Genomic DNA, 26251 nt, shown 5'->3' on the forward strand with positions numbered 1-26251 from the left:
CGGCCCCGGGGCCTGTCGTGTAGGTTCCCGGGGGTGGGGAGGGGCTGACTTGGGGGGGCCCTTGGCCCCGTAGGACCCCGTGGGGTTTTTTCTCCCCCTCTAGGTAGGGCTTGTGGTTACGCGGAGTGGGATCTTTCCTCACCACTCGCCGTACATGCTGTTGGGCGTCGGCCCCTCCCCGGGCTCGGTTCCTTGGCCTTTGAGTCGGTTGGTTCCGTCCTTTGGGTGGATGCTTCCCCCCCTCCCCCCCCCTCTTTTTTGGGGATGGTGTCTTCATGTTTCCCCATTCTTAGGGTTCTACGTGACTTTGGTCTCGGGTGCGCCTGCGCCTTTGTGTACCTTCGGGACTAGTGTTGGCTTCTGTGTTCTCGAGGGTTCGGGAAGGTTTTCGCTACTTCCCGCATTATTAGAACGTCTGTCGGCTCCTCGTCCGAGTTGCCGTTTTGGGCTACTTGTAGCCCGGTTGGGCTACTTGTGGCCCTGTTGGGCTACTTGTGGGCCGGTTGGTCTACTTGTAGTCCTGTTGGGCTACTTGTAGTCCTGTTGGGCTACTTGTAGCCCTGTTGGGCTACTTGTAGCCCTGTTGGGCTACTTGTGGCCATGTTGGGCTACTTGTGGCCATGTTGGGTACTTTTTTGGGCTATGTTTAGGAGGCCTGGTCGACGACCGGGCCGCGGGGACGCTAAGCCCCGGAAGCACCTCAAGGTAACCACCTCAAGGTATGTCTTAGCTTGGATGGTCAGTTTTGTTGTTCCTGCTTCCTCTTTTGGCTACTTTTCTCGTGCAGTAGTCCTGGTTGGCGCCTTCCCGCAGAGTGGGTTGTGCGGTTCAGCCAGTGTGTCATGCGCATGCACCGTGGAGCTTGTTTTGGTCTGGGCGGTGTTTCAGTGCTGGTGTTTTGCGCCCTTTTTTCTCGGGTGCTTCGCCTCTCGCTCTTCTCCCTTGCTGCGGTATGTGCCCCTTCGTTCCGGGGGTGTCCAGGTTTCCAGCTGTGGGGAGGATGCCGAGGTTTTCCCTGTGTCATGGGTGTGGGCCGCCTCCTTTGCCTCTACCCTGCTCTCCTGCGGGTCCGGCTCTGGTTTCTTCACCTAGCGGTGCTCTCAGGATCTTTTGGGCACGGTTGAGTCGTGTCACGTTCATGCCTCCGTTCGACATGTGAGTTTCTGCGGTCTGGCATCTTTTGGCCGGGCGCTGGATGCGGAGATGTTTATTTTCTGTACGACTGCAACCGTTCGCACACCAGTGACTGTCCCGTTTCAACCCTTCCAGTCCCACTCATGTGCATGTCCAACCCGTGCTAGAGTCATTCAGGGGACCTACCTTTTTTCGTGTTATGAGGTATGTGGGTTGTGGTGCTGGTTATGTACTCACCTGGTAGGGCTCTTCTGGTTGTGCTTGCAAGGTTTTGAACTCTGGCTCTTGGGTCCTGCCTCTCTAGAAGAACTTGCGGGATAGTACCAGTGGAGTGCAGTGGTGCTACAGGCACAATCGGGGAACACTGTATAACCATCAGAGGTCTGCGGTTGTTATACGACCTACTTGCAACCATACGCCATATTGCCGGTACGTTCGTGGACTTCCAGGGCACACTAGCCTGTTTTCGAATAGAAGCTCTGGCCCATCCTAGTTGTGGGGGGTATGTGGGCCTGCAGGCCACTCCAAGCAGCTGCCTGGTGGGCCACCCTCTGGCCGGTCTAGCCTAGCCTCGGGCCGGGCTTGGGGTGTAAATGAGCTCCCAGTACCCCATCCAGCAGGTATCGAGCGGGGTTCTCCGCCATTGGTCACCTGGTGTGCAGATTTCTGGGCCTGCTGGGTTCTGTCCTGTCTCCGTTGGCCCTGTCTGGGGGTCTGCCTGCTTCATTCTCTGCCTTTGCAGAAGCGAGTTGCTATTTACATGTTGCATGTTGCAGTGGGGCCTGTTGCTGCTGCTGCACGTTTGCATTGGTAACATGTTTCGCGTGGTGTGTCCTTGTTCCTGTATCTGGTTGTGGTGCAATTACCTAAGTAATTACCTAAGTGTAGTTACAGGATGAGAGCTACGCTCGTGGTGTCCCGTCTTCCCAGCACTCTTTGTCATATAACGCTTTGAAACTACTGACGGTCTTCGCCTCCACCACCTTCTCACTTAACTTGTTCCAACCGTCTACCACTCTATTTGCGAAGGTGAATTTTCTTATATTTCTTCGGCATCTGTGTTTAGCTAGTTTAAATCTATGACCTCTTGTTCTTGAAGTGCCAGGTCTCAGGAAATCTTCCCTGTCGATTTTATCAATTCCTGTTACTATTTTGTATGTAGTGATCATATCACCTCTTTTTCTTCTGTCTTCTAGTTTTGGCATGTTTAATGCTTCTAACCTCTCCTCGTAGCTCTTACCCTTCAGTTCTGGGAGCCACTTAGTAGCATGTCTTTGCACCTTTTCCAGTTTGTTGATGTGCTTTTTAAGATATGGGCACCACACAACAGCTGCATATTCTAGCTTTGGCCTAACAAAAGTCATGAACAATTTCTTTAGTATATCGCCATCCATGTATTTAAATGCAATTCTGAAGTTAGAAAGCATAGCATAGGCTCCTTGCACAATATTCTTTATGTGGTCCTCAGGTGATAGTTTTCTATCTAGAGCCACCCCTAGATCTCTTTCTTTATCAGAATTCTTTAAAGATTTCTCACATAATATATAGGTTGTGTGGGGTCTATGTTCTCCTATTCCACATTCCATAACATGACATTTATTAACATTAAATTCCATTTGCCAAGTGGTGCTCCACCTACTTATTTTGTCCAGGTCTTCTTGAAGGGCATGACAATCATCTAAATTTCTTATCCTTCCTATTATCTTAGCATCATCAGCAAACATGTTCATATAATTCTGTATACCAACTGGTAGATCATTTATGTACACAATAAACATCACTGGTGCAAGAACTGAACCCTGTGGTACTCCACTTGTGACATTTCTCCATTCCGATACATTGCCTCTGATTACTGCCCTCATTTTTCTATCAGTCAGAAAAATTTTCATCCATGATAGAAGCTTACCTGTCACCCCTCCAATATTTTCCAGTTTCCAGAACAACCTCTTATGTGGAACTCTGTCGAAAGCCTTTTTTAGGTCCAGATAGATGCAGTCAACCCAACCATCTCTTTCCTGTAATATCTCTGTGGCTCGATCATAGAAACTGAGTAAATTCGATACACAGGATCTTCCAGATCGAAAACCATACTGTCTGTCTGATATTATATCATTTCTCTCTAGATGTTCTACCCATTTAGTTTTGATTAGTTTTTCCAATACTTTCACTATTACACTTGTCAATGATACAGGTCTATAATTGAGGGGGTCTTCCCTGCTGCCACTTTTGTAGATTGGAACTATGTTAGCCTATATGGTGTGGCACTTTGCTACTGTTTTTGTGCCTAGGGTTTGTGTATGGGGATTTGCTTGTTATTTTTCGTGGTCTTCGGGTCCCTGGCTTGGCCCTCTCATGTGCGTGGGGTTTTTCTGTCCCTGCCTGATTGTCCACCCCTGGTTGTTTTCCTGGGGTTTTGTGCTTCAGCTCTTTCATCCTGCCTCTCCCCAGTCGTTTTCCTGGCATCTCCTTTGGTCGGTTTTGCCTGCACTTGCTGCTGTGTTGGGGGGGGGTCGGTTTCCACTGTTTCATTTCCTTGTGCGTTCCCTTGTTTCCTCCTCTGCCACAGGGGTGTTCTGCGTGCGTTCCTTGGTTTCTTGGGCGTTTTTTCGGCCTGTATCCTCTGGTGTGCTGCTTTGTCTTGGTCTGTTGCAGTTGCTCGTACCCCTTGGTTTGGGTACTGTTTCTGCCGGCAACCCTTCCACCTTCTTCGGTTTCCATGCTTATCCTGCCGGTTGGTTTTTCGGGGTCTTGCGATGTCTCGCGTCGGACCCATTGTTTCTGAACTCCTGGCGGGCTTGCTTGCTTTGGGGAGTTTTTCTGTTCGGCAGACGTTCCATCTCCTTGTGCCGCCTGGGTTTCGGTGGTCGCGCCCAAGATCTTCCCGCGGCTCCGCCTTTTCCTGGGCTTGAAGGGGCCTTGTCGGGGCTTCTTACGTTCTGCCTCGCGGTCTTGCCTCCGGTTGGTGGTCGGGTGGCTTTGTGGTAGGTGTCCCACCTGCGTACTTCTCTTGGCAGCAGTATGGGGTATTTTGGCAGTCCTTCCTTTTCCTGTCCCTTCTTAGGTGGCTACTCTTGTTAGCATCGGCTAGGTTTTCTGGTGGGGGTTGGGGGCCGTCATCTTGCCACATACAGTACTGTCGCTTCTTTTCGTGCAGCGCTGGCGGAGCCGCTTCGGCTTGCTTTCGGTCTTGGTGTTGCTTCTGCACCGTTAGTAAGCTGTCTCATGCGTTGTTTCACCTCCGGCCTGTTCGTGCGCCGCTTGCACCATCCTGGTCTCTGGTCAGCGTGCTCTGTCTTCTCCTCGGTTGGTAGTGCCCATTTGGTTCCGGTTTGTTTTTTCGTTAGCTCTTTTTCCAGTTGGCATTTGCCTCTGGGGGTTGGGTCGCTGTGTTTTCTTGCTCCTTCGGTTTTAGCGTTTTGGTTGTTCAGTGGCAGCAGTCTCCATCTTTTCTGGCGTGGGGTGGGGCTGCTGCATTCTGGAGGGGTCCTTGGTTTGTTGGTGCTTGGTTGGTTGGGCCGGGGGTGTGTCGTGTTTTGTGTTCAGTGGCGGCCCTCCACTGTTGTTGGCGTGCCACGGCATCTGTGTCCGGGGAGCGTTTTACGTTGATCCGGTTCTGTTCTTCCCGGTTCGCGAGTGATGGTGTCCCGGGTTGTCAGCCGTGTTCTTGTGGCTACGCTGCCTGTGTTCTTCCCTCATGCCCGTGGCATTCGTGGCTTCGCTGCTCTCGCTGCCGTCTGAGCGACGTGTCCTTGCGGTCGTTTGGGCATGGATCTTTGGATCTTTGGTGTTCGTACGGGGGCCTTGCTGCTCGTTGTTCTTGTGTTGTTCCCAGGACTTTTCGGGGCTGTGGCGCCTTGGGTTGGCGTTTGCTGCCGGTTGTCTTGCTTCCGTGAGGGGTGCGTGGTGTCCGCCTCCCGGTTCTGTCCCTTTGACCTTCCTCTGTGGGTAGTTAGCTCCAGGGTGCCAATGGGGCTCCCCTCAGAAAACCAGCGTTGAATGTAATGAAACGCCATTTTCTGGGTGAGACCCGGAGGCTCTCCGGCAACCCTCCCTCCCTCCGGTTGGCGGTTTTAGTGTGTTTTGACATCCAGCCTCAGAACTGATGGGTGGATAGCCAGCGTGGGAGGTCTGGGGCTCCCCCTTCCCCCTCCTGGGGAGGGGGGAGCTGCGCAGACAGCGGCGCGGTGACGTGTGATGTCATACTAGTTTGCTTGTTTTCTGTTGGGGAGTTCTATCCACTAGTTCGGCTTTAGGTAGCAATTTTAACCAGAATAGGAGTTTGTTTTGGAATGCTTACCTTTCTGGATGCTTGACCCGGTCGATGGTAGACATAGAATGCTTCCAACCACAAAGGGGGTTTCTATAGGCCATTGCTCCCCTTGCCTCTCTGAGGGGGCCAGGTTCTGGCCGTGGTCCCTGGTAGGCCCTAGAACTCCATACACATGACTGATGCCAAAGTCTGACATTAGCATATCAGCCTGGTAAAGCTCTGGGGAGCCTCCGGGTCTCACCCAGAAAATGGCGTTTCATTACATTCAACGCTGGTTATTTAACTGTAGCTACAGGATGAGAGCTACGCTCGTGGTGTCCCATCTACCCAGCACTCTTTGTCATATAACGCTTTAAAACTACTGACGGTTTTGGCCTCCACCACCTTCTCACTAAACTTGTTCCAACCGTCTACCACTCTGTTTGCATAAGTGAATTTCCTTATAGTTCTTCGGCATCTTTGTTTATTTAGTTTAAATCTATGACCTCTTGTTCTTGAAGTTCCAGGTCTCAGGAACTCTTCCCTATCGATTTTATCAATTCCTGTTACAATTTTGTGTGTAGTGATATCAATTTTTTTCTTCTGTCTTCTAGTTTTGGCATATTTAATGCCTCTAACGTCTCCTTGTAGCTCTTGCCCTTCAGTTCTGGGAGCCACTTAGTAGCATGTCTTTGCACCTTTTCCAGTTTGTTGATGTGCTTCTTAAGATATGGGTACCACACAACCGCTGCATATTCTAGCTTTGGCCTAACAAAAGTCGTGAACAATTTCTTTAGTATTTCTCCATCAATGTATTTAAAAGCAATTCTGAAGATAGAAAGTGTGGCATAGGCTCCTCGCACAACGTTCTTTATGTGATCCTCAGGTGATAGTTTTCTATCTAAAACCACCCCTAGATCTTTTTCTTTATCAGAATTCTTTAAAGATTTCTCACATAATTTATAGGTTGTGTGGGGGTCTATGTTCTCCTATTCCACATTCCATAACATGACATTTGTTCACATTAAATTCCATTTGCCAAGTGGTGCTCCATATACTTATTTTGTCCAGGTCTTCTTGAAGGGCATGACAATCATCTAAGTTTCTTATCCTTCCTATTATTTTAGCATCATCAGCAAACATGTTCATATAATTCTGTATTCCAACTGGTAGATAATTTATGTAGATAATGAACATCACTGGTGCAAGAACTGAACCCTGTGGTACTCCACTTGTGACATTTCTCCAGTACGATACGTTGCCTCTGATTACTGCCCTCATTTTTCTATCAGTCAGAAAATTTTTCATCCATGTTAGAAGCTTGCCTGTCACCCCTCCAATATTTTCCAGTTTCCAGAACATCCTCTTATGTGGAACTCTGTCGAAAGCCTTTTTTAGGTCCAGATAGATGCAGTCAATGCAACCATCTCTTTCCTGTAAAATCTCTGTGGCTCGATCATAGAAACTGAGTTAATTCGATACACAGGATCTCCCAGATCGAAAACCATACTGTCTGTCTGATATTATATAATTTCTCTCCAGGTGTTCTACCCATTTAGTTTTTATTATTTTTTCCAATATTTTCACTATTACACTTGTCAACGATACAGGTCTATAATTGAGGGGGTCTTCCCTGCTTCCACTTTTGTAGATTGGAACAATGTTAGCCTTTTTCCACACATCTGCTACGACTCCTGTACACAGGGATGCTTGAAAGATCAGGTGAAGTGGAATGCTGAGCTCAGATGCACATTCTCTCAGAACCCATGGGGAAATTCCATCTGTGCCAACTGCTTTGTTCTTTCTCAGCTCCAAGAACATTTGTTTCACTTCATCTCTAGACACCTCTATGTGTTCTATGCTGTTCTCTAGAATTCTTATTGTGTCTGGTTCTCTGAAGATCTCATTTTGTACAAACACACTTTGGAACTTTTCATTTAATGTTTCACACATTTCCTTTTAATTTTCCGTGTATCTGTCCCCCATTTTCAACCTCTGAATTTTCAACACCTTTACCTACAGCTTGCTTTTAATGAATTTTTAGAAAAGGCCTGGATCTGATTTACATTTGTCTGCTATACCGTTCTCAAAGTTCCTCTCTGCCTCTCTCCTTACCGACGTGTAGTTGTTTCTTAACTAAGTGTGTGTGTTGTCCAAACCTGTCATAATGCTACACGTGCATAATGTTGACAATATTATAATAAAGTAACAAGCTGCACTGCTCTTGCAAATGTGGTGTAATTGTTAGGATGGGAAACGAAGTTCTAGACTATATACGGTTTTTAAATTATTAAATTTTGAATATTAATCATAGGCATTTTACATCTAATAAAAAAGATCTTGTGCTATTATCCATTCAAAATATTTATTAATAACAACTAATTCACTACAACCTTAATTAACAATTACCATCTTCCTGCAGGGATGTGGTTCATGCAGAAATGGAAGAAGTCAGGTTCGTTACTGCAACTGTCTCTGAAGGATCGTGTTGACATACGCCAGACTTTCCTATACAGACTCTCTCAGGTGCAAAAATTTAATGGTTTCTCATACTTCTTCATAAAGTTTAAGAAAAAGACATTCTAATTTTCTTAGTGAAGTGACTGCAGTAGGTAGACAGTGTATTGCCATGTATTACAGATGAAGTTGGAATAGATATGCATTCCATCTCTCCAGCTATGGCTAATGATGAAACTTTGATATTGGTAATTGTCATGCAGTTTTATGTGGGGGTTATGTTAACCCCTGAACTGTACAGCTATTTAAAAGTACTACATTGAGGTGCACATGACTAAAAGTACATAACAAATCAAAAGGGGGAAATTGCATATGACGTTTTTATCATCAATTGCATATAATCATATGACATGATTAGAGCAGAGATAATAATGTTCATTGTCTACATAAACGACCTACCAGATGGAATACAGAATTATATGAACATGTTTGCTGATGATGCTAAGATAATAGGGAAGATAAAAAACTTAGACGATTGTCACACACTTCAAAAAGACCTGTACAAAATAAGTGTATGGAGCACCATTTGACAAATATAATTTAATGTGAATAAATGCCATATTATGGAAAGTGGAATAGGAGAACATAGACCACACACAACCTACAAATTATGTGAAAAATCTTTAAAAAATTCTGATGAAAGAGATCTAAGGGTGGTTCTAGACTGAAAACTATCATCTGACGACCACATGAAGAACATCATGCGAGGAGCCTATGCTATATCTTCCAATTTCATAATTCCTTTTAAGTACATGGATTGTGAAATAATAAATAAATTGTTCATGACCTTTGTTAGACCAAAGCTGGAATATGCAGCGACTGTACGGTGCCCATATCTTAAAAAGCACATCAAGAAACTGGAAAAGGTGCAAAGACATGCAACTAAATGGCTCCCCAAACTGAAGGACAATAGCTACAAGGAGAGGTTAAAGGCAATAAATACTGTATGCCAAGAACTGGAAGATAGAAGAAAAAACACCAGCGTTGAATGAAATGAAATGCCATTTTCTGGGTGAGCCCCGGAAGCTCCCTGGAGCTTATTGGGCTAATTTATGTTATATTAGACCGGGACATTAGCTATAGAGTTCAGACCTACCAGGGGACCTACCATCCTCCCCACAGCGGTTGGGGGTTTTTCTTATCTGCCATCGACCTGGGTTAGGCACCCAGAAAGGTAGAAACAAGTGGGGTGTGTGTGTGTAATTACCTAAGTGTAATTACCTAAGTGTAGTTACAGGATGAGAGCTACGCTCGTGGTGTCCCGTCTTCCCAGCACTCTTTGTCATATAACGCTTTGAAACTACTGACGGTCTTCGCCTCCACCACCTTCTCACTTAACTTGTTCCAACCGTCTACCACTCTATTTGCGAAGGTGAATTTTCTTATATTTCTTCGGCATCTGTGTTTAGCTAGTTTAAATCTATGACCTCTTGTTCTTGAAGTGCCAGGTCTCAGGAAATCTTCCCTGTCGATTTTATCAATTCCTGTTACTATTTTGTATGTAGTGATCATATCACCTCTTTTTCTTCTGTCTTCTAGTTTTGGCATGTTTAATGCTTCTAACCTCTCCTCATAGCTCTTACCCTTCAGTTCTGGGAGCCACTTAGTAGCATGTCTTTGCACCTTTTCCAGTTTGTTGATGTGCTTCTTAAGATATGGGCACCACACAACAGCTGCATATTCTAGCTTTGGCCTAACAAAAGTCATGAACAATTTCTTTAGTATATCGCCATCCATGTATTTAAATGCAATTCTGAAGTTAGAAAGCATAGCATAGGCTCCTTGCACAATATTCTTTATGTGGTCCTCAGGTGATAGTTTTCTATCTAGAACCACCCCTAGATCTCTTTCTTTATCAGAATTCTTTAAAGATTTCTCACATAATATATAGGTTGTGTGGGGTCTATGTTATCCTATTCCACATTCCATAACATGACATTTATTAACATTAAATTCCATTTGCCAAGTGGTGCTCCATCTACTTATTTTGTCCAGGTCTTCTTGAAGGGCATGACAATCATCTAAATTTCTTATCCTTCCTATTATCTTAGCATCATCAGCAAACATGTTCATATAATTCTGTATACCAACTGGTAGATCATTTATGTACACAATAAACATCACTGGTGCAAGAACTGAACCCTGTGGTACTCCACTTGTGACATTTCTCCATTCCGATACATTGCCTCTGATTACTGCCCTCATTTTTCTATCAGCGTGTGTGTGTGTGTGTGTGTATTTATACATATATACATTTTCTTTCGGAAAGGGTTTCGTTCCCTTTGCTGTTGATGGGGCGCTGGGGAAGCAGCTTGCTCTGTTGCCTCTCGCTTGTGGTTGTCTTCCGGCCTCTGGTGGCATCAGGCGGCTTCTCTTCCTTTGGGGGGTTCGGGGCTGGCGGGGTGGGATTCTTCCCCTGCGTTTCATCATGTCATCTTGGTGTGGCTGCGTTTGGACTTGGTCGTTCCACCCCATCCTTCCGAAGTTCCCACCTGTTCTAATGCAGACATGGGCCTTGCTGTTTTTCTGAACTTATACAGTCTGCGCCCTGCATTCTTTGCCCTCTTTGGAAGACTGTTGTCTCCGTTCAGCTTCTTTTGGGGCCGTGTGCCTGGATGGTGTCCCTGAACCTCCAGGTCACTTCTTGGCACATTCCTCTCCAGGGTTCCGGGACTGACACAGTTGGTGGTGGGGGTTCAGGCCTGCCGCTTTTGTTGCCTTTCCTAGTTTGTAATTGACACTTAGTGTATTTACATATCTTTACCGGATCTTGGTGACCTGTCTGCATCTGCTCGGGATTCAGTTTCTGGCCTACCTCGATGACTGGCTGGTGGTTACCAGCGACTACCGTTGACTACCTCGAATGACTGACTGCTCCCAGTCGGTATGCTAGTCTGCTCGCCAGGGGTGTGGTTCTATCCAGATTGCCGGGTTCGGATTCCTGGTGATCTGGAGGCCACTCCATCTGGTTCCGCCCCGGGTCCGGACCTGGCTGGGTCTTGTTTAGGACTCTTGGACCGCTTCTTTGTCTTTCCCTCCAGAAGCGTTGCTTCGGCTGTGGTCCCGCCTTCGGCTGTTTATGAGGGGGGTCCCGGGTCACTCGGCAGTTGCTCGAGTGATTGTGCGAGAGTCTGAACTTCGCCATACTGGTCTGCCCGTTGGGTCGGGTTTAGCTTCGGCGTCTGTTCAGTTCCTTCGGGGACTCCCCTTCTAGCTCTCTCGCAATTGTTGGGTTCGTCCCCCGGGAATCTTAGGTTGGTGCTACGTCACTGGCTTCCTCTTTGGGGTTTTCGGGGTTTTGTGCCTTGGCGCCTCCCCCAAGCCTTCGCTCGATGTGTTCACGGACGGGTCATCTATCGGCTGGGGCTTTGTGGCCAGTGCTCACCAGGCCGGCTGGGGATGGTGGGGTCTGTCTGTCCATCAGGCTCACAGCACAGTTCGGGAGTTCGTGGCTATCTGGTTTGTGCTTCGAAGGGTTCGGGTCACTCGGGGCTCTCCCATCCGGCTCCATTCGAACTGTTTTTCAGTGGTTCATTGCTGGAAACACACGGATTCTCTTAGGTCCTTGACCTTTGGGGTTGGTCCCTTCGAGTGGCTCATCTGCTGATCCTCGGGGTTTGGCTAGCTGTGAGTTTCATATCCGGGGTGCCCTACGTCCTGGCAGACGGCCTGTCTCGGTTCATTCCTCTGTTCACGGTTTGGCCAGTCGTCGCCAACTCGTTTCGTTGGCTCTGCCGGATGTATGGACTCCTGGACATGGACATCTTCGCGTTGGCATGATCTTGGCGTCTCCCATTCTATGTGGCACCCTTACCCGCCTGCGAAGCGTTCACGGTTGATGCCTGCGGCATGACTGGTCGAGGTGGAGTTACCTGTTCCTCTTTTCACTGGCCCAGCTGTTGCTTCGGGTTCTGTCTCAGTTCGAGTCCTTCCCAAGGAGAGTAATCCTCGTGGTCTCTTGGTGGCCAGCCCAGCTTTGTTTTCAGACGCTGCTTGATAGGTGTCCGAACCCGGGGTGTTTCCCGCGGCACCGCTTCTTTCAGCAGGTCAGACCAGTCCTGTACATGACTGGTTCGGTCTTCTCCTCGGCTCTTCGCTCTGACACGGGTGTATCGCCATCTCTATGGTGATCAGGTGGCTTAGTTGATGGGGATCCACCTGCGAGCTTCATCTCGGCGACAGTATTACGTTCCTGGCATTTCTATTCCTCATTTTCTTGCTCTTCGTAAGTTGTCTTCTCTTTCGCATCATGTTGTCTTGTCCTTTCTTGGCATGGGATCTGTTACAACCTTCTAGGAAGCTTTTAAGGTCAGGATTGACATTACAGTTCAGCATTTTATATATATATATATATAATACACATGAGAGGATGTGTAGTGACTTAATATCTAACATATTCAGAGATTTGAGTAAGGGTACCGAGTGATTTTATCCTTCCTTTCCTTTGCGGTAGCCCCCCTTTGTGGTAGCCCCTTCGGTTTAAGATTTTTTTCAAAGGCAGTATCCACTCGATTTAACAGCCTCTTTTATACCGATCTGCTGGTAATAACGACCGGTTTGGAAGACCGGTATCTGGAGCCTCATATACTGGTCTGGTGGTCATTTTGATATCGGCGGACCCTCACATGGCAACAGGCCACCGACCTCGAAGGCATTGAGGAAGGGATGGGAGGCAGTAATTGATGGAGAGGCATTGAGGGGGAGAGGCAGGGAGGGTGTTGGTGGTGGTGGTGTGGGAGGGAGAGTGTTGGTGGTGAGGGAGGGAGCATTGGGGGGGGGGGTGATGGAGGGAACATTGGGCATTGAGGGGGAGAGGCAGGGAGAGTGTTGGTGGTGAGGGAGGGAGCATTGGGGGGGGGTGAGGGAAGGAACATTGGGCATTGAGGGGGAGAGGCAGGGAGAGTGTTGGTGAGGGAGGGCGCATTGGGGGTGGTGGTGAGGGAGGGAGGGATGGAGAGTGTTGGTGGTGTGGGAGGGAGAGTGTTGGGGGTGGTGGTGAGGGAGGGAGAGTGTTGGTGGTGAGGGAGGGAGAGTGTTGGTGGTGAGGGAGGAAGGGAGAGTGTTGGTGGTGAGGGAGGGAGGGAGAGTGGTGGTGGTGAGGGAGGGAGAGTGTTGGTGGTGAGGGAGGGAGAGTGTTGGTGGTGGTGGTGAGGGAGGGAGGGTGTTGTTGGTGGTGTGGGAGGGAGAGTGTTGGTGGTGGTGGTGAGGGAGGGAGGGAGGGTGTTGTTGGTGGTGTGGGAGGGAGAGTGTTGGTGGTGGTGGTGAGGGAGGGAGGGTGTTGTTGGTGGTGTGGGAGGGAGAATGTTGGTGGTGGTGGTGAGGGAAGCGGTAAGGAAGGCAAGGACTGCTGACCAGGCGATGGTTGCCAAACCTCTCACCCATACTGTATTAAAATTTTTAATCTTAGTTGTAAACTGTTTATGCCAAAATGTTAATTTTTGTATATTACTATACATTATTAATCATTAACATGATTTATAGTTTCCTATTTATTAATTAAACAAATATAGTTTTATTTATGAATTATGCAAAGTTGGTACCTGCGAGCAGGCGCTGACAGACATGTCCGCCTGTACGCCTAGCCTCAACCCTTAAGTAGCTCCCTCGACCCCGTTAGTAACTACCTCCTCCATTGCCTGCTGTTCTCATTTTATGAGGAAGGCAGTGAGGAAGGGATGGAAGACATTGAGGGAGGGATGGAAGACATTGGGGGAGGGATGGAAGGCATTGATGGAGGGATGGGAGGCATTGAGGGAGGGATGGGAGGCAGTGATGGAGGGATGGGAGGCAGTGATGGAGGGAGGTATTGATGGGGAGAGGCAGGGAGGAATAGAAGCAGTGAGGGAGGGAGGGTGGTGGTGGGGGTGTAGGAAGAGTGGGAGTGAGGGAAGAGTGGAGGTGAGGGAAGAATGGCGGTGAGGGAGGGAGGTGTTTGGTTATTATGGTTCACTTGTTGTGTGGTCCACTTGTCCACTTGTGTGATCCAACTTGTCATATGAAGGAATTACTAATTGTAACCTGTGATAGAATGAGCACTAACACAAGAACTAACTTGGAACGCAATTACACAATGAATTTTTTTCATTTTAGATATATAAAATATATCTTACCTGAATGTTACTCGAAATATTACTGACACTTCAACAACTTTGGAAATACCGGAACCCCGGAAGTAACGACCTGGGTACAGCCCCATATACGCCGTTAAATCAAGTAGATACTGTACTTTGTTGGCATTGGCCTCTGTGGGTCGGGTCGGGGAGCTTCCGGCTCTCCTCCGGTGCAGAGGTTTCTGCTCTTTTGGTGCTGGTGGTAGGTTTGTACGCTTGCAGCCTTTCTCCATGCTTCTGGTGAAGGTCGAGACGACTGCTTTCCAGGGGGGTCCTTGGGTTATTGATACTTGGTTGGTTCGGCCAGGGGTGCGACATGTGTTGCCCGGTTGCGGCTCTTTGCCGTTACCTGCGTGCCATGACTGGAGATGCACTTTGGGTTGATCCGGTTCCCCTTGTTCCTTGTTTCAGGGCTCGGGTCTCCCAGGTCGTCTGCAATTTTCTTAAGTCTGCAGTTTTCTTAAGTTAGCCTGCGGTCTATCCTTGGGCTCATTTCGGGCACAAGGATTTGAGGGGCGCACAGGTTCCTGGCCGCCGGTTCATTTGTGAGTGTGTCTGCTCCTGTGCATTCTTGTTGTCTTGGGTTGCAGGTTGCAGCCTTTTACCTCGGCTTCACGTTGCAAAGTTGTGGCGGCGTCCTCCCGGGTCAGCCCTTTCTTTTCCTTTTCTTTGGGTATGAAGCTCCAGGGAGCCGTAGGGGCGCCCCACAGAAAACCAGCATTGAATGTAATGAAACGGCATTTTCTGGGTGAGCCCCGGAGGCTCCCTGGCAACCCTCCCTCCCACCGGTCGGCATTTTTTCACATTGGTTGAAGCTTAGCTTCCGAACTGGTGCTAGGAAGCTGGCGCGGTGAGGTCCGGGGGCCCCCCCTCCCCCTCTCGGGAGGGGAGGGCTGCGCGGATGATCGGCGCGGCAGTAAAGTGGGTTGTTGCTTGTTTCCTTGGGATTGTAGGGAGTTTCTACCTCTCTATTCGGTTTTCTGTTTTAGTTTTTTACTATGTGGAGTTTGTTTTGTTATGCCTACCATTCTGGGTGCGTAACCCCGGTTGATGGCAGATAAGTAAAACCCCAACCACAAGGGGGTTTTCAGGGCTATTGCTCCCTGAAACCTCTCTGAAGGGGCCAGGTTCTGGCACTGGTCCCTAGTAGGTCTGAACTCCTTAGCTAATGTCCCGGTCTAATATAACATACATTAGCCCGATAAGCTCCAGGGAGCCTCCTGGGGCTCACCCAGAAAATGGCATTTCATTACATTCAACGCTGTGTTTTTGTCATGATGTATTATTTTTAAATAGCTGCAATGGTTAATAGATTTACCGGTCCTCAGAGACTACCTGCTCTTGTTTTTGGACCTCAGCAGTACAATGTACAGCACATTGTACTATATGGCAATGATGAAGTGAGGGAAAATAAAATTACATAGTACAGTACCTCAGGTGTATCACCATGCAGAGCTGTACAAGTTCAAATGTTCACTAATTTATTTAAATAGGTCTGGACATATTTACTATTAACCACTGCACTGCACACCTATTTTTGGCAAAAACTTCTTAGTGTAATTGTCAAGGACATATTTTTGTTTTTATAAATGTTCAGTTAAAGTTAATGTCAAAATGTTTCCAAACTTAACTATTTCCATTTCAAAACACAAAGAGTAATGAAAACATTAAAAAACATTAAAATATAGTCTAATTAAAAAAAATAGTACAACTCTCAGAGTGCCTAACTGTGCTTTGCGTAGTGCAGTTGTTAAGCATTTGAGCATAAAAATTATGCAAGAATAAATTCTGGGTTTAACTGTATGAGTAGATATATTGCATTAGGCAAGAAGGGCTGTAAATGTGATAAGAATGATATTGATGTTTGAGACAGGAAAGGTGTGTGGGGTATACTATTTATCTTTACTTCAGCCATCATTGCAATTGACTTCAATTTGAGCTTGATATACATACTGTGGGGAAAGAATGGCTTTGATATTTAGATACAACATTTCAGTAGAATAGAGGGCATGGCACATAGATTATTTTTAGTAATTACCTGTAGTTTTTAATGTTTGAATGTTCTTTGTCAGAGGTCACAGCTTCACCACTTTCGTAATGTCTTGTTGTGTGGGTCATCACAAGACAGATATGTTCCACTACATTCCGCCAGGATTGAACTCTGCCGACAGGCTATCAAAGATGCCTCCGTCATGGGTAAGGAACTATTTCAAGATATAATATCAGATTTATAAATTATAGAACCATACATGTTTGCATATAAGGAATATATTTTCATCCAACTTTTCTTTTAAAGTGATACCTATATATCTCTGTTTACCTCTTGATGATTCTGAGGATTAACGTTCCTGCAGCCTGGATTCTAACCAGGCCTTTTGGTTGAGGGTGTAGTCAACCAAGCTGTTCGATGTGGCTGCTTGCAGCCTGACATATGAGTAGCCTGATTAATCAGGTATCAATGCTGGTTTACTGAATTCCAGGTTTTAAACGTTTCTAAATTATTTAAATAATGTTGAATAATTAGTCATAACTATTATTGCCTATTGGTAGTCATATATTTTTTATTACAGTATTCCATTTTTGTGGAATTTTTAGAAAGTCTCATGCTGTACAAACTAATCAAAGTAGATCTTAATATATGGAAAAAGAATCCAATGTTGAAAGTTATGAAACACTTCTTTATGGTGGGTCCCCAGCCTACCCGGCCTACCTGGGACCTGACAGTTAAGTGGACAGCGCTTCGGATTCATAGTCCTATGGTTCCAGGTGTGATCCCCGGTGGAGGCGGAAACAAACGGGCAGAGTTTCTTTCACCCTGATGCTCCTGTTACCTAGCAGTAAATAGCTACTTGGGAGTTAGACAGCTGCTATGGGCTGCTTCCCAGGGGAATGTAACAAAAAGGAGGCCTGGTCGAGGACAGGGCCGCAGGAACACTAAGCCCCGAAATAATCTCAAGATAACCAAGATATATCCACCTGGTCCTGTATTCATCAAGCAGTTACACAAGTACTTATGAACCTTATATTTTTTCAATCTTTTGCGGCTGTTTTGAACATTTATGAATCAGTTTATGAGCATCAAAACTTCCCAGTCAAATGTTGTTATAAACTGTTTCCTAGTTCTTCGGAACTCATAAACTGTTTAATATGTAAACAAAGCCTCCAAAGATTGAGAAAAGATATACAGGTTCATAAGTACATACAGAGGAACCTCGGTTAATGAATTTAATCTGTTCTAGCAACAAGCTCGTTATGTGAAATGCTCGTCTTGCAAAAAGAATTTCCCCATTTAAAATAATGGAAATACAATTAATCCGTTCCACCCCTGAAAAACATCAATATGAAATTTTATAATGTAATAATAATAAATGTAATTATAATTGTAATTATTTGTTTTACTGTTTTCAATTGTACTTTACCTTATGAAGAGTTGTTGCTGGCTTGAGGGAGACGATCAGGAGGAGGAAAGGGGTTACGGTGGGGAAAGAGAATCAACCTCTGAATCAGGTGGTGACATTGTGGGGTTACAAATTGTAGCTACAAAACCACAAAAAAAAAACACAAATAAATGCAGAGGGCTGTTTATCCTGAGCGATAAAACAACAACACTGTTGATGGAGGCATCTGAGAATTTGCGAGAACCAGCAGGAACGCTGGGAAGCACCACGTGGTTTTCTCATTAACCGAGCGGAAGCTCGTCAATCGAGGCAAATTTTCTGCGAATAGCTCCCTCGTTACCTCAATTGCTCGTAGATGGGGCTGCTCGTCACCCGAGGTTCCTCTGTACTTGCATAACTGTTTGATAACTCCAGGTCCATGTGTACCCCACCAGATTCCAAGGAATTATGAGTGCCTACCAGAAACCAATATCAGAATCTACCCATATCCTCAACGTAGGCATAGGGAAAGTAGGGATACAAGATCACCACATTACCTTTCTGATGTGTTTTCGTCTGTAAAGTGCATCGAAGCATGCAGCTGCATGGACATCATTTCAAACCCTGATGTGAACTATGTACTGTAAAGACACGAGCTTCTAAGCCATTCCCTAGATTGCAAGCTATCAAAACCCATCCTTACTGTTTAGAGACTAAAAAGACCACTAGGGACTGCTCTATACTAATTCTAACAGCGATCCAATAATCAAACGTACCTGGAGAGACACTCTTCACTTCTAGGGGAACAAACAGGGTTAAGATAACAATGATAGTGTTACTCTCTATTTACTAATGTTTCCCCTTGATGATGTTCTTTCTTTCTTTAGCCCTTGTGCTATGGGCTTACCCCTTTAGTTGTGCAAGACATCATATGATGCGTTGAGTGACTTGCAGTAAATTGCCCTCGGCATCATATGATGTTTCGGAGTACCACGCAAGATTTAAATGGCCCGCGGATACACGGGTTCACCACACCTTCATCAGGGCTCTTATAAACAGACTCCATTTTTTTTTTAAATCCTGGGCCAAATTCCCAAATTCCAAAAGTGTGAGGGGCCTCAGTATTGAGTGAGCAACCAAGCCTGACGCACGCAGCATGAGCTCACAGCACTGCTGTTCAGCTTGTAACCACAGCATCACCTAAAAATGCCATAATATACATGTTCTTGCTATTATTTAGCAATGATATTATTACAGAAGCCCCCCTGACTGTGATAAAACTGACCAGGGTTCTGATAATAGAAGGATTGTGGTGATATTTAGCGCTGTGCTCCATGGGGGGAGGAGTAATGCTGTTGGTGGGAGGGTGGTGGCGTCATCTTCTAACTGTGTGTGGCCACCTTTCATTGACTGTACTCACCATACCAGCTTATTGGTTTGCTATTGTGAACACAAATGTAGATACTTATATATAACGTGTGTATAGAGGGTATAAACAACAATAGGAATAGGTTGAGAACCGCCATTTTGGCGAGGAAGGTGCGTCGTCTGCACGACTTATCATGTTGTTTACTGGTGACCACTATGGTCTTTGGGCACCATACCAGTTTACTTGCACAAGTATGGTGAATAAAACAGGTAGATACTTATATATATTGTGTGTATATAGTGTAATAACACCACAAACAGTATTGTTGGAGGAGAAATATTAGTGCGTCTAGCCTTGAGGGCGGCTGCCACCAGCTGACTGTGTGAGTAGCTATGTCTTTGTGCCTTTACTCACCATACAAACTTAGATGTACAGTAATGGTGAACAAAACATGTAAATACTTATATATAACGTCTGTATATAAAAGTCCGCTTGGGCCCTGGCTCTTAGGTTTTCATCTCCATTTTGTCCGTTGCTGTTTGCAGAGACTGCGATCTCTCAGTTTCTGCATGCGGCTTCGTCTAGTTGTCGTCCTATGGTGGACTAGTTGATTCTCCGAAGCGGTCGTTCTCGGCAGTTTCGGAGGGGTCGTGCCAGGGTTCCGGGTTCCGCTGGTCGAGGTGGGCCATTGGTGCCAGTTTCTGAGCCGTTGTTCCCTTCAGGGCCAGCATCGTCTGGTCAGCGGAGTGATTGCCCTGTTCGACGGTTGGGTTCTCATAAGGGGCGTCTGCCTTTTCGCAGTTTGCCCCGTTGACAGGGCGATGGTGGGGAGCCTCGCCCTGTTTGCCCATGCTTGGTCCCACGATTTGTGGGCCTTTTCGGTCGTGTCATCCGGCCTGCGGTGGCGTTGGGCGACTCATCCTCCTTTGGCGGTTCGGGGCTAACAGGGCAGGTTTCTTCTCCTGTGCTTCGTCAAGTCATCTTGGAGTGGGTGCGCTTGGGCGTGGTCGAAACGACTATGTCCCTCAGGTGGGTTTCCTGTCTGTTTCCAGTGCCGAAATGGGACTGTGTGGATCTGAAGTTCATTCTGGACTTGTCCCGTCTGAACCCCTGGATTCCTTGTCCCTCCTTTCGGATGACTACTCTGTCTCAGGTCCTGCTTCTGTTGGAGCCGGGTGTCTGGATGGTGTCCCTGGACCTCAAGGACGCCTATTGGCACGTTTCTATTCATCCGGGGTTCAGGGACTGGTTAGGTTTCGTGGTGGGGCGTCACGCTTACCGTTTTCGATGCCTACCTTTTGGCTTAAATCTGGCACCTCGCGTTTTCACACGTCTGACCTGGGTTGTGGTGACCTGTCTTTGTCTTCTAGGGATTCGGATTTTGGCCTACCTCGACGACTGGCTGGTGTGGGCTCCCAGTCGGTCAGCTTGTCTGCTCGCCAGGGATATGGTTCTTTGCCAGCTCGCCAGGTTCGGGTTCTTGGTGAACTGGAGGAAGTCTCATCTGGTTCCGCCCCAGGTTCGGACCTGGCTGGGTCTTGTTTGGGACTCTCGGAACGCTTCCTTGTCTCTCCCTCCAGAGGCATTGCGGCAGCTGCGGGACCGCCGTCGGCTGTTTCTGAGGGGGGGTCCCAGGTCACTCGGCGGTTGCTCAAGCGATTGTGCGGGAGTCTGAACTTCGCTGTGCTAGTCTACCCGCCGGGTCGGGTTTGGCTTCGGCGTCTGTTTTGGTTCCTTCGGGGACGTCCTTTCTGCCTCTCTCGCGATCGTTGGGTTCGTTCTCCGGGGGTCTTGTGTCAGTTGCTGTGTCACCGGCTTCCTCTTCGGGGTTTTCGGGGTTCGGTGCCATGGTGCCTTCCCGAGCCCTCGCTCGATGTGTTCACGGACGCGTCGTCTCTCGGCTGGGGCTTTGTGACCAGTGCTCACCAGGCAGGCCAGGGACGGTGGGGTCCGTCCTTCCGTCGGGCTCACAGCACGGTTCGGGAGTTCGCGGCAGCCTGGTTCGCGCATCGGAGGATTCGGGTCGCTCAGGGATCGACCATTCGCCTCCATTCGGACTGTTCTCCAGTGGTTCATTGCCTGAACCGTGGGGGTTCTCTTCGGTCCTTGGCTCTTTGGGGTTGGTCCCTTCGAGTGGTTCGTCTGCTGGATTCTTGGGGTTTGGCTCTCCGTGCGGTTCATGTCCGGGGAGTGTCCAACGTTCTGGCGGACTGTTTGTCTCGTTTCCATCCCCTGTCCACAGAGTGGACGGTCGATGATGACTCGTTTCGTTGGATCTGCCAGATGTACGGTCTCCCAGATGTGGACCTCTTCGCGTCGGCGTGGTCTCGGCGTCTCCCAATATATGTGACGCCCTTCCCCGACTGCGAAGCATTCGTGGTGGATGACTTTCGGCAGGACTGGTCGAGGTAGGGTTACCTGTACCTCTTCCCCCCGGTCCAGCTGTTGCTTTGGGTTCTGGTTCGGTTGGAGAGATTCCCAGGGAGACTAGTCCTTGTGGCCCCTTGGTGGCCGGCCCAGCCTTGGTTTCCGGTGCTATTGGCTCGGTGCCCGAACCCGGGACATTTCCCATGGCTCCGCCTCTTTCAGCAGGTCGGTCCGATCCAGTACGGGGCTGGTTCAACCTTCTCTGCTCTTCACGTCTGGTCTTTTTGACGCGGGTGTATCACCAATTCTATGGTGATTAGGTGGCTTCGTTGATGGTGTCCCACCTGAGAGCTTCGTCTAGGCAACAGTATGAAGTTTCCTGGCGTTCTTTTCGCCATTTTCTGGCTCTTTGTAGGTTGTCTTTTCTTTCGGATAGGGTTGTCTTGTCCTTTCTTTCTTGGCTTTTTCAGGACCGTCATTTGATGCCTAATACTGTTGCCTCGTATCGTGCAGTGCTGGCAGAGCCGCTCAAGCTAGCTTTCGGGGTGGACGTCACATCCACCCTGTTTTGTAAGCTTACCCATGCTATGTTTCACCTCCGGCCTGCTCATGGGCCTCCTGAGCCGTCCTGGTCCTTGGACAGGGTGCTCTCCTATCTTTCCTCTCCTCGGTTTGTGGTGGCCCCTTCGGTTCCGGATTGTTTTTCCAAGGCTTTGTTTTTTTTAGCATTGGCCTTTGGGGGCCGGGTAGGGGAGCTTCATACTCTCCTCCGGCGCAGGGGTTTCTGCTCTTTTGGTCCTCAGGGTAGGTTTGTCCGTTTGCAGCCTTCTCCATCTTTTCTGGCGAAGAAAGAGACGGCTGCTTTCCGGAGGGGTCCGTGGGTCATTGATGCTTGGTTGGTTCGGCCGGGGGTGCATCATGTGTTGTGTCCAGTTGCAACACTTCGCCGTTACCTACGCGCTTCAGCCGGGGTGGCTGGGGATGCGCTTTGGGTTGATCCGGTTTCCCTCGTTCCCTGTTCCAGGGCTTGGGTCTCCCAGGTTGTCCGCAGGGTTATTAAGTCTAGCCAGCCTGCGGCCTATATTCGCACCCATGACGTTCGGAAGTTTGCAGCTTTGGCTGCCGTGTTTAGTAATATGTCTTGGGCACATATTCGGGCGCGTGGATTTTGAAAGTCGAACAAGGTCCTGGCCGCCCGTTATGTGGTGAACGTCCCTGCTCCTCGGCGTTCTTGTGTTGCTTTGGGTCGCAGGTTGCAGCCAGTTGTCTCGACTTCACGTTGAGGAGTTTGTGGCCACTGCCTCCTGGGTAAGTCCCTATTTTCCTTCTCTTTGGGTATGTAGCTCCAGGGAACCGTAGGGGCTCCCCACAGGAAACCAGCGTTGATTGTAATGAAATGCCATTTTCTGGGTGAGCCCCGGAAGCTCCTTGGCTACCCTCCCTCCCATCCGGTCGGCGAGATTTTTTTCGCGTTGGTTGAAGCCTAGTTTCCGAACTGAAGGCAGCCGGCGTGGTAAGATTCGGGGCCCCCCATTCCCCCTCCCGGGGAGGGGATGGCTGAGCGGACGACCGGCGCAGCAGTAAATTGATTGATTGTTTCCTTGGGATTGTAGGGAGTTTTCTACCTCTCTGTTCGGTTTTGTTGTAGTTTCTTACCATGTGGGGTTTGTTTTGTTACGCCTACCTTTCTGGGTGCCTAACCCCGGTCGATGGCAGATAAGGAAAACCCCCAACCATATGGGGTTTTCCAGGGTCATTGCTCCCTGAAACCTCTCTGAAGGGGCCAGGTTCTGGCGCTGGTCCCTGGTAGGTCTGAACTCCATAGCTAATGTCCCAGTCTAACATAACATACATTAGCCCAATAAGCTCCAGAAAGCCTCCGAGGCTCACCCAGAAAATGGCGTTTCATTACATTCAACGCTGTTTTTTTGAAAATCAGCGCCATTTGTTGCACATAAGAGCAACACCCGCTATACTAAATTATGTTACGATTTCATTTCAATGTTTCTGATTTCATTGATAAATTGAATTTTCATAGATTTTGATTTATTTTCATTTTGATTTAATTATTTTTTGTGACATTGCATTGGAATTGAGCTGTGTTGTTTACCATACCATTCATTTCGTGATTATAGTTAATTTTTGTATTTTGTCATTGTTTTTATTTAGTTTTTAAACTGCTTTTCTTATATTTCAGTGATGGGAACATCAGATCATTTGGGAATGCATCAGACGAGGGAGTGGGGAATGGTGGGGAGGACGAGGGGGTGGGAGCGAGGGATGGTGGGGAGGATGAGGGGACTGGGGAGGAAGTAATGGTGGGGAGGACGAATGGACAGGGGAGTTGGGGATGGTGGGGACAAGGGAACAAGGGAATGGAGAATGATGGGGATGACAAGGGTACAGGGAGTGGGGGATGGTTAGAAGGACAGGGAGAGGAGGGAGTGGGAGATGGTGGAGACGACGAGGGGATGGTGGAGTGGGGAATGGTTAGGAGGACGAGGGGATGGTGGAGTGTGGGGGATAATGGGGGAGGACAAAGGGACGGGGGAGGGAGGAGGAATGGTGGGGAGGACGAGGGGATGGGGGGGGGGTGAGGAATGGTTGAGAGGACAAGGGGACGGAGAAGGGGGGGAATGGTAGGGAGGACTGGGAGACAGGGGAAAGGTTGCTGTGGCTCAGCAACGCACATGGGTTGCTGAGCCACAGCAACCTTCCGACAACACAGCTACGCATGGTCGGGTACAGCTAGTATACAATATATATCAATATACAATATACACACATATATGTGTGTATATTGTGTATTAACACCACAAAGAGTATTGTTGGAGGAGAAATATTAGTGCATCTGGCTTTGAACCAGTGAGGGCAGCAGCCACCAGCTGACTGTGTGTTTAGCTACGTCTCTTATTGCAAGAACTCACCATATAAGCTTAGATGTGCAGTTATGGTGAACAAAACATGTAGATACTTATATATAACGTCTGTGTATAGTGAATAAAAGCAAAAACAGTATGGTGGGAGGAGTATGCTGGCGAGTGAGGAGGTGAGGTAGGGAGTGGTGGCGAGTGGCTGGTTGGCTGGTGAATGGTGGCCACTCTTCATTGCTTTTTGACTCACAATACCAACTTAGTGGTTCATTATGGTGAACAAAACATGCAGATACTTATACATGTATATAACCTGTGTATACAGTGTAATAACAGCAAAACTATGTGCTTATTGTTTTATGAACATAATAATTGAATCACTAATATGCACACCATAATTTTAAGTACAGCGATGACTCACACATTTTATTATATAAATATATCACAGTACACACTATTGAATAATATTACTGCAAAAAAACAAAAGAAAAAAAATCAATCGGAGACATTGAAATAATTAGGTAATAATATCTTTGTGGCAACTCCCACCTGACAGCTTGGGTGGAGCTGACCGCCTCTGGCACTTGCCTTGTCAACGCCTCTTTTTTTTTTTTTGCCAGACTTCCCCACCCTATTGCGGCTAAAATATGCCATTTATGATTTTTTTATATTTTTCCCGTGATGAGGGAACACAAATGAACATTTTTATAAGACAAAAGAATTTTTTTGATTTTTTTTTTGTTGCGCCATCAAAAATTGCGCCATTTGTTTGGGCGTTGAAGGCCAAAAGGCCCTTAGTGGCCTATGGGTTAACTCTTAAAAAAAAATGCCTTCTAAAATGTTTGGTGAACTTGAGTACTTAGTTTTCACCTGTGTCTTTGTGTGTTTACTTCCCATGTTAGTCAATCCTTGCATGTGTGTGTCCCCTATACTATACTGTAAAAGACTTAACCCATTTCAGGTTCTGCATACCGTGAGATGGTGTCCAACCTCCTGCAGCCAATCATTAGCTCTCCGTCTGTGACGCTTGTACGGTATGACATCCATCACGCTCTGCCCTCAACTGCCAACTCTCTCATTGGCAGAGCTGCTCATATTGCTGTCCTCGATTCAGAACTCTTTATCGAGAAGTTTCTGTTAGTAACAGGACTGAAGTACTTTAAGTAATGGTAGCTTTGTATGTAGCATTTCAGGTATTGATATTTTATATTAGTGACAAGCCTTGAGGGCAACTTTGATATGTATGAATTATGTAAAAATGTAAATATGGAGTTTACATAGGTATCCATAGAAAGTTAATTTCATGTACCTGGATAACACTATTTAACATCCTTGTAAGTTTATCAAGGATACATACTACAAGGACTCGAGAGTCTATTGTTGGGCAAATGTAAACACTAAAATACATTGGCAGCTACACAGAAATTATTGAGACTAACATCTTGGTGTTAGTGTGACAGATTTTAGCAACTAATGTTTAATATTTGCATAACAAAATTGCAATAAAGTTATTATGTATATATTATCTTTATCTAAATTACATTTAATAAATAGCACTTTTTATTGGGTTTCATAAGAATTGTGTGCATATTTTTAAAAGCTTGTTGTTACTTTGGCCAACAAATTCTGGTATTTCTAAAGATATTACATAATGGTGAATTATCATTTATATCAAGAGTGTGTTTATAAGTCAGTACAGTATCTTATGTAATTTCAGTGGGTTAATATCTTTTACTAAATAATGTGGAATATTCATGATGCCAGAAAATTCTTTCTCCATGAGCTGCTAACTCAATTTGTTTGTATTGATTTGTTAAACTCAATTTCACTTAGTTTCACAGATTGTGAATCACCCACAAGTGAAATTCAGCTCAAGTGCCAGCTCACATGCCAGTTAAAGTGCCATAGTTTGAGCAATTTTACAAACATTTCTTTGTCAGGGCCAGGATTCATCAGGTATTTATGCAACCACTTATGAAACCTATACATCTTAACTCAATCATGGCAGCTTTGTTACATTCATTAAACAGTTTATGAGCTCTGAAGCTTTACTAGAAAAAGCTGGATATTTTTCTTCAAGAAGACAGACCATCTGGGCTGTAGTGGATTTGTGGCCCTGCGGGTCACTCCAAGTAATAGACTGTTGGACAAAGTTCACACAAGTCAAGCCTGGCCCCGGGCCGGGCTTCGGGAGTAGAACAACTCCCAGAAACCCATTCAAGTACAATCTAGGTGCAAGATTGTGTGTAACATAA

General features: G+C 46.9%; 1 protein-coding gene across 3 annotated transcripts in view; it reads left to right on the plus strand.

Moving 5' to 3' along the window:
* The window catches only part of LOC123758709 (protein FAM135A), a 429327-nt gene extending 403811 nt beyond the window's left edge, over positions 1-25516 (plus strand). For all 3 annotated transcript variants that reach the window (XM_069328828.1, XM_045743283.2, XM_069328829.1), the window contains 3 exons: positions 7806-7909; positions 16083-16206; positions 24958-25516. In XM_069328828.1, the coding sequence (XP_069184929.1) occupies positions 7806-7909; positions 16083-16206; positions 24958-25163 (434 nt within the window). In that variant the 3' untranslated portion in view covers positions 25164-25516. The remainder of the gene's footprint in view (positions 1-7805; positions 7910-16082; positions 16207-24957) is intronic.
* The last annotated feature ends 735 nt before the right edge of the window (positions 25517-26251 follow it).

This window comes from Procambarus clarkii, chromosome 22 (genome assembly GCF_040958095.1).
Source record: "Procambarus clarkii isolate CNS0578487 chromosome 22, FALCON_Pclarkii_2.0, whole genome shotgun sequence".
In the NCBI taxonomy this organism is placed as follows: domain Eukaryota; kingdom Metazoa; phylum Arthropoda; class Malacostraca; order Decapoda; family Cambaridae; genus Procambarus; species Procambarus clarkii.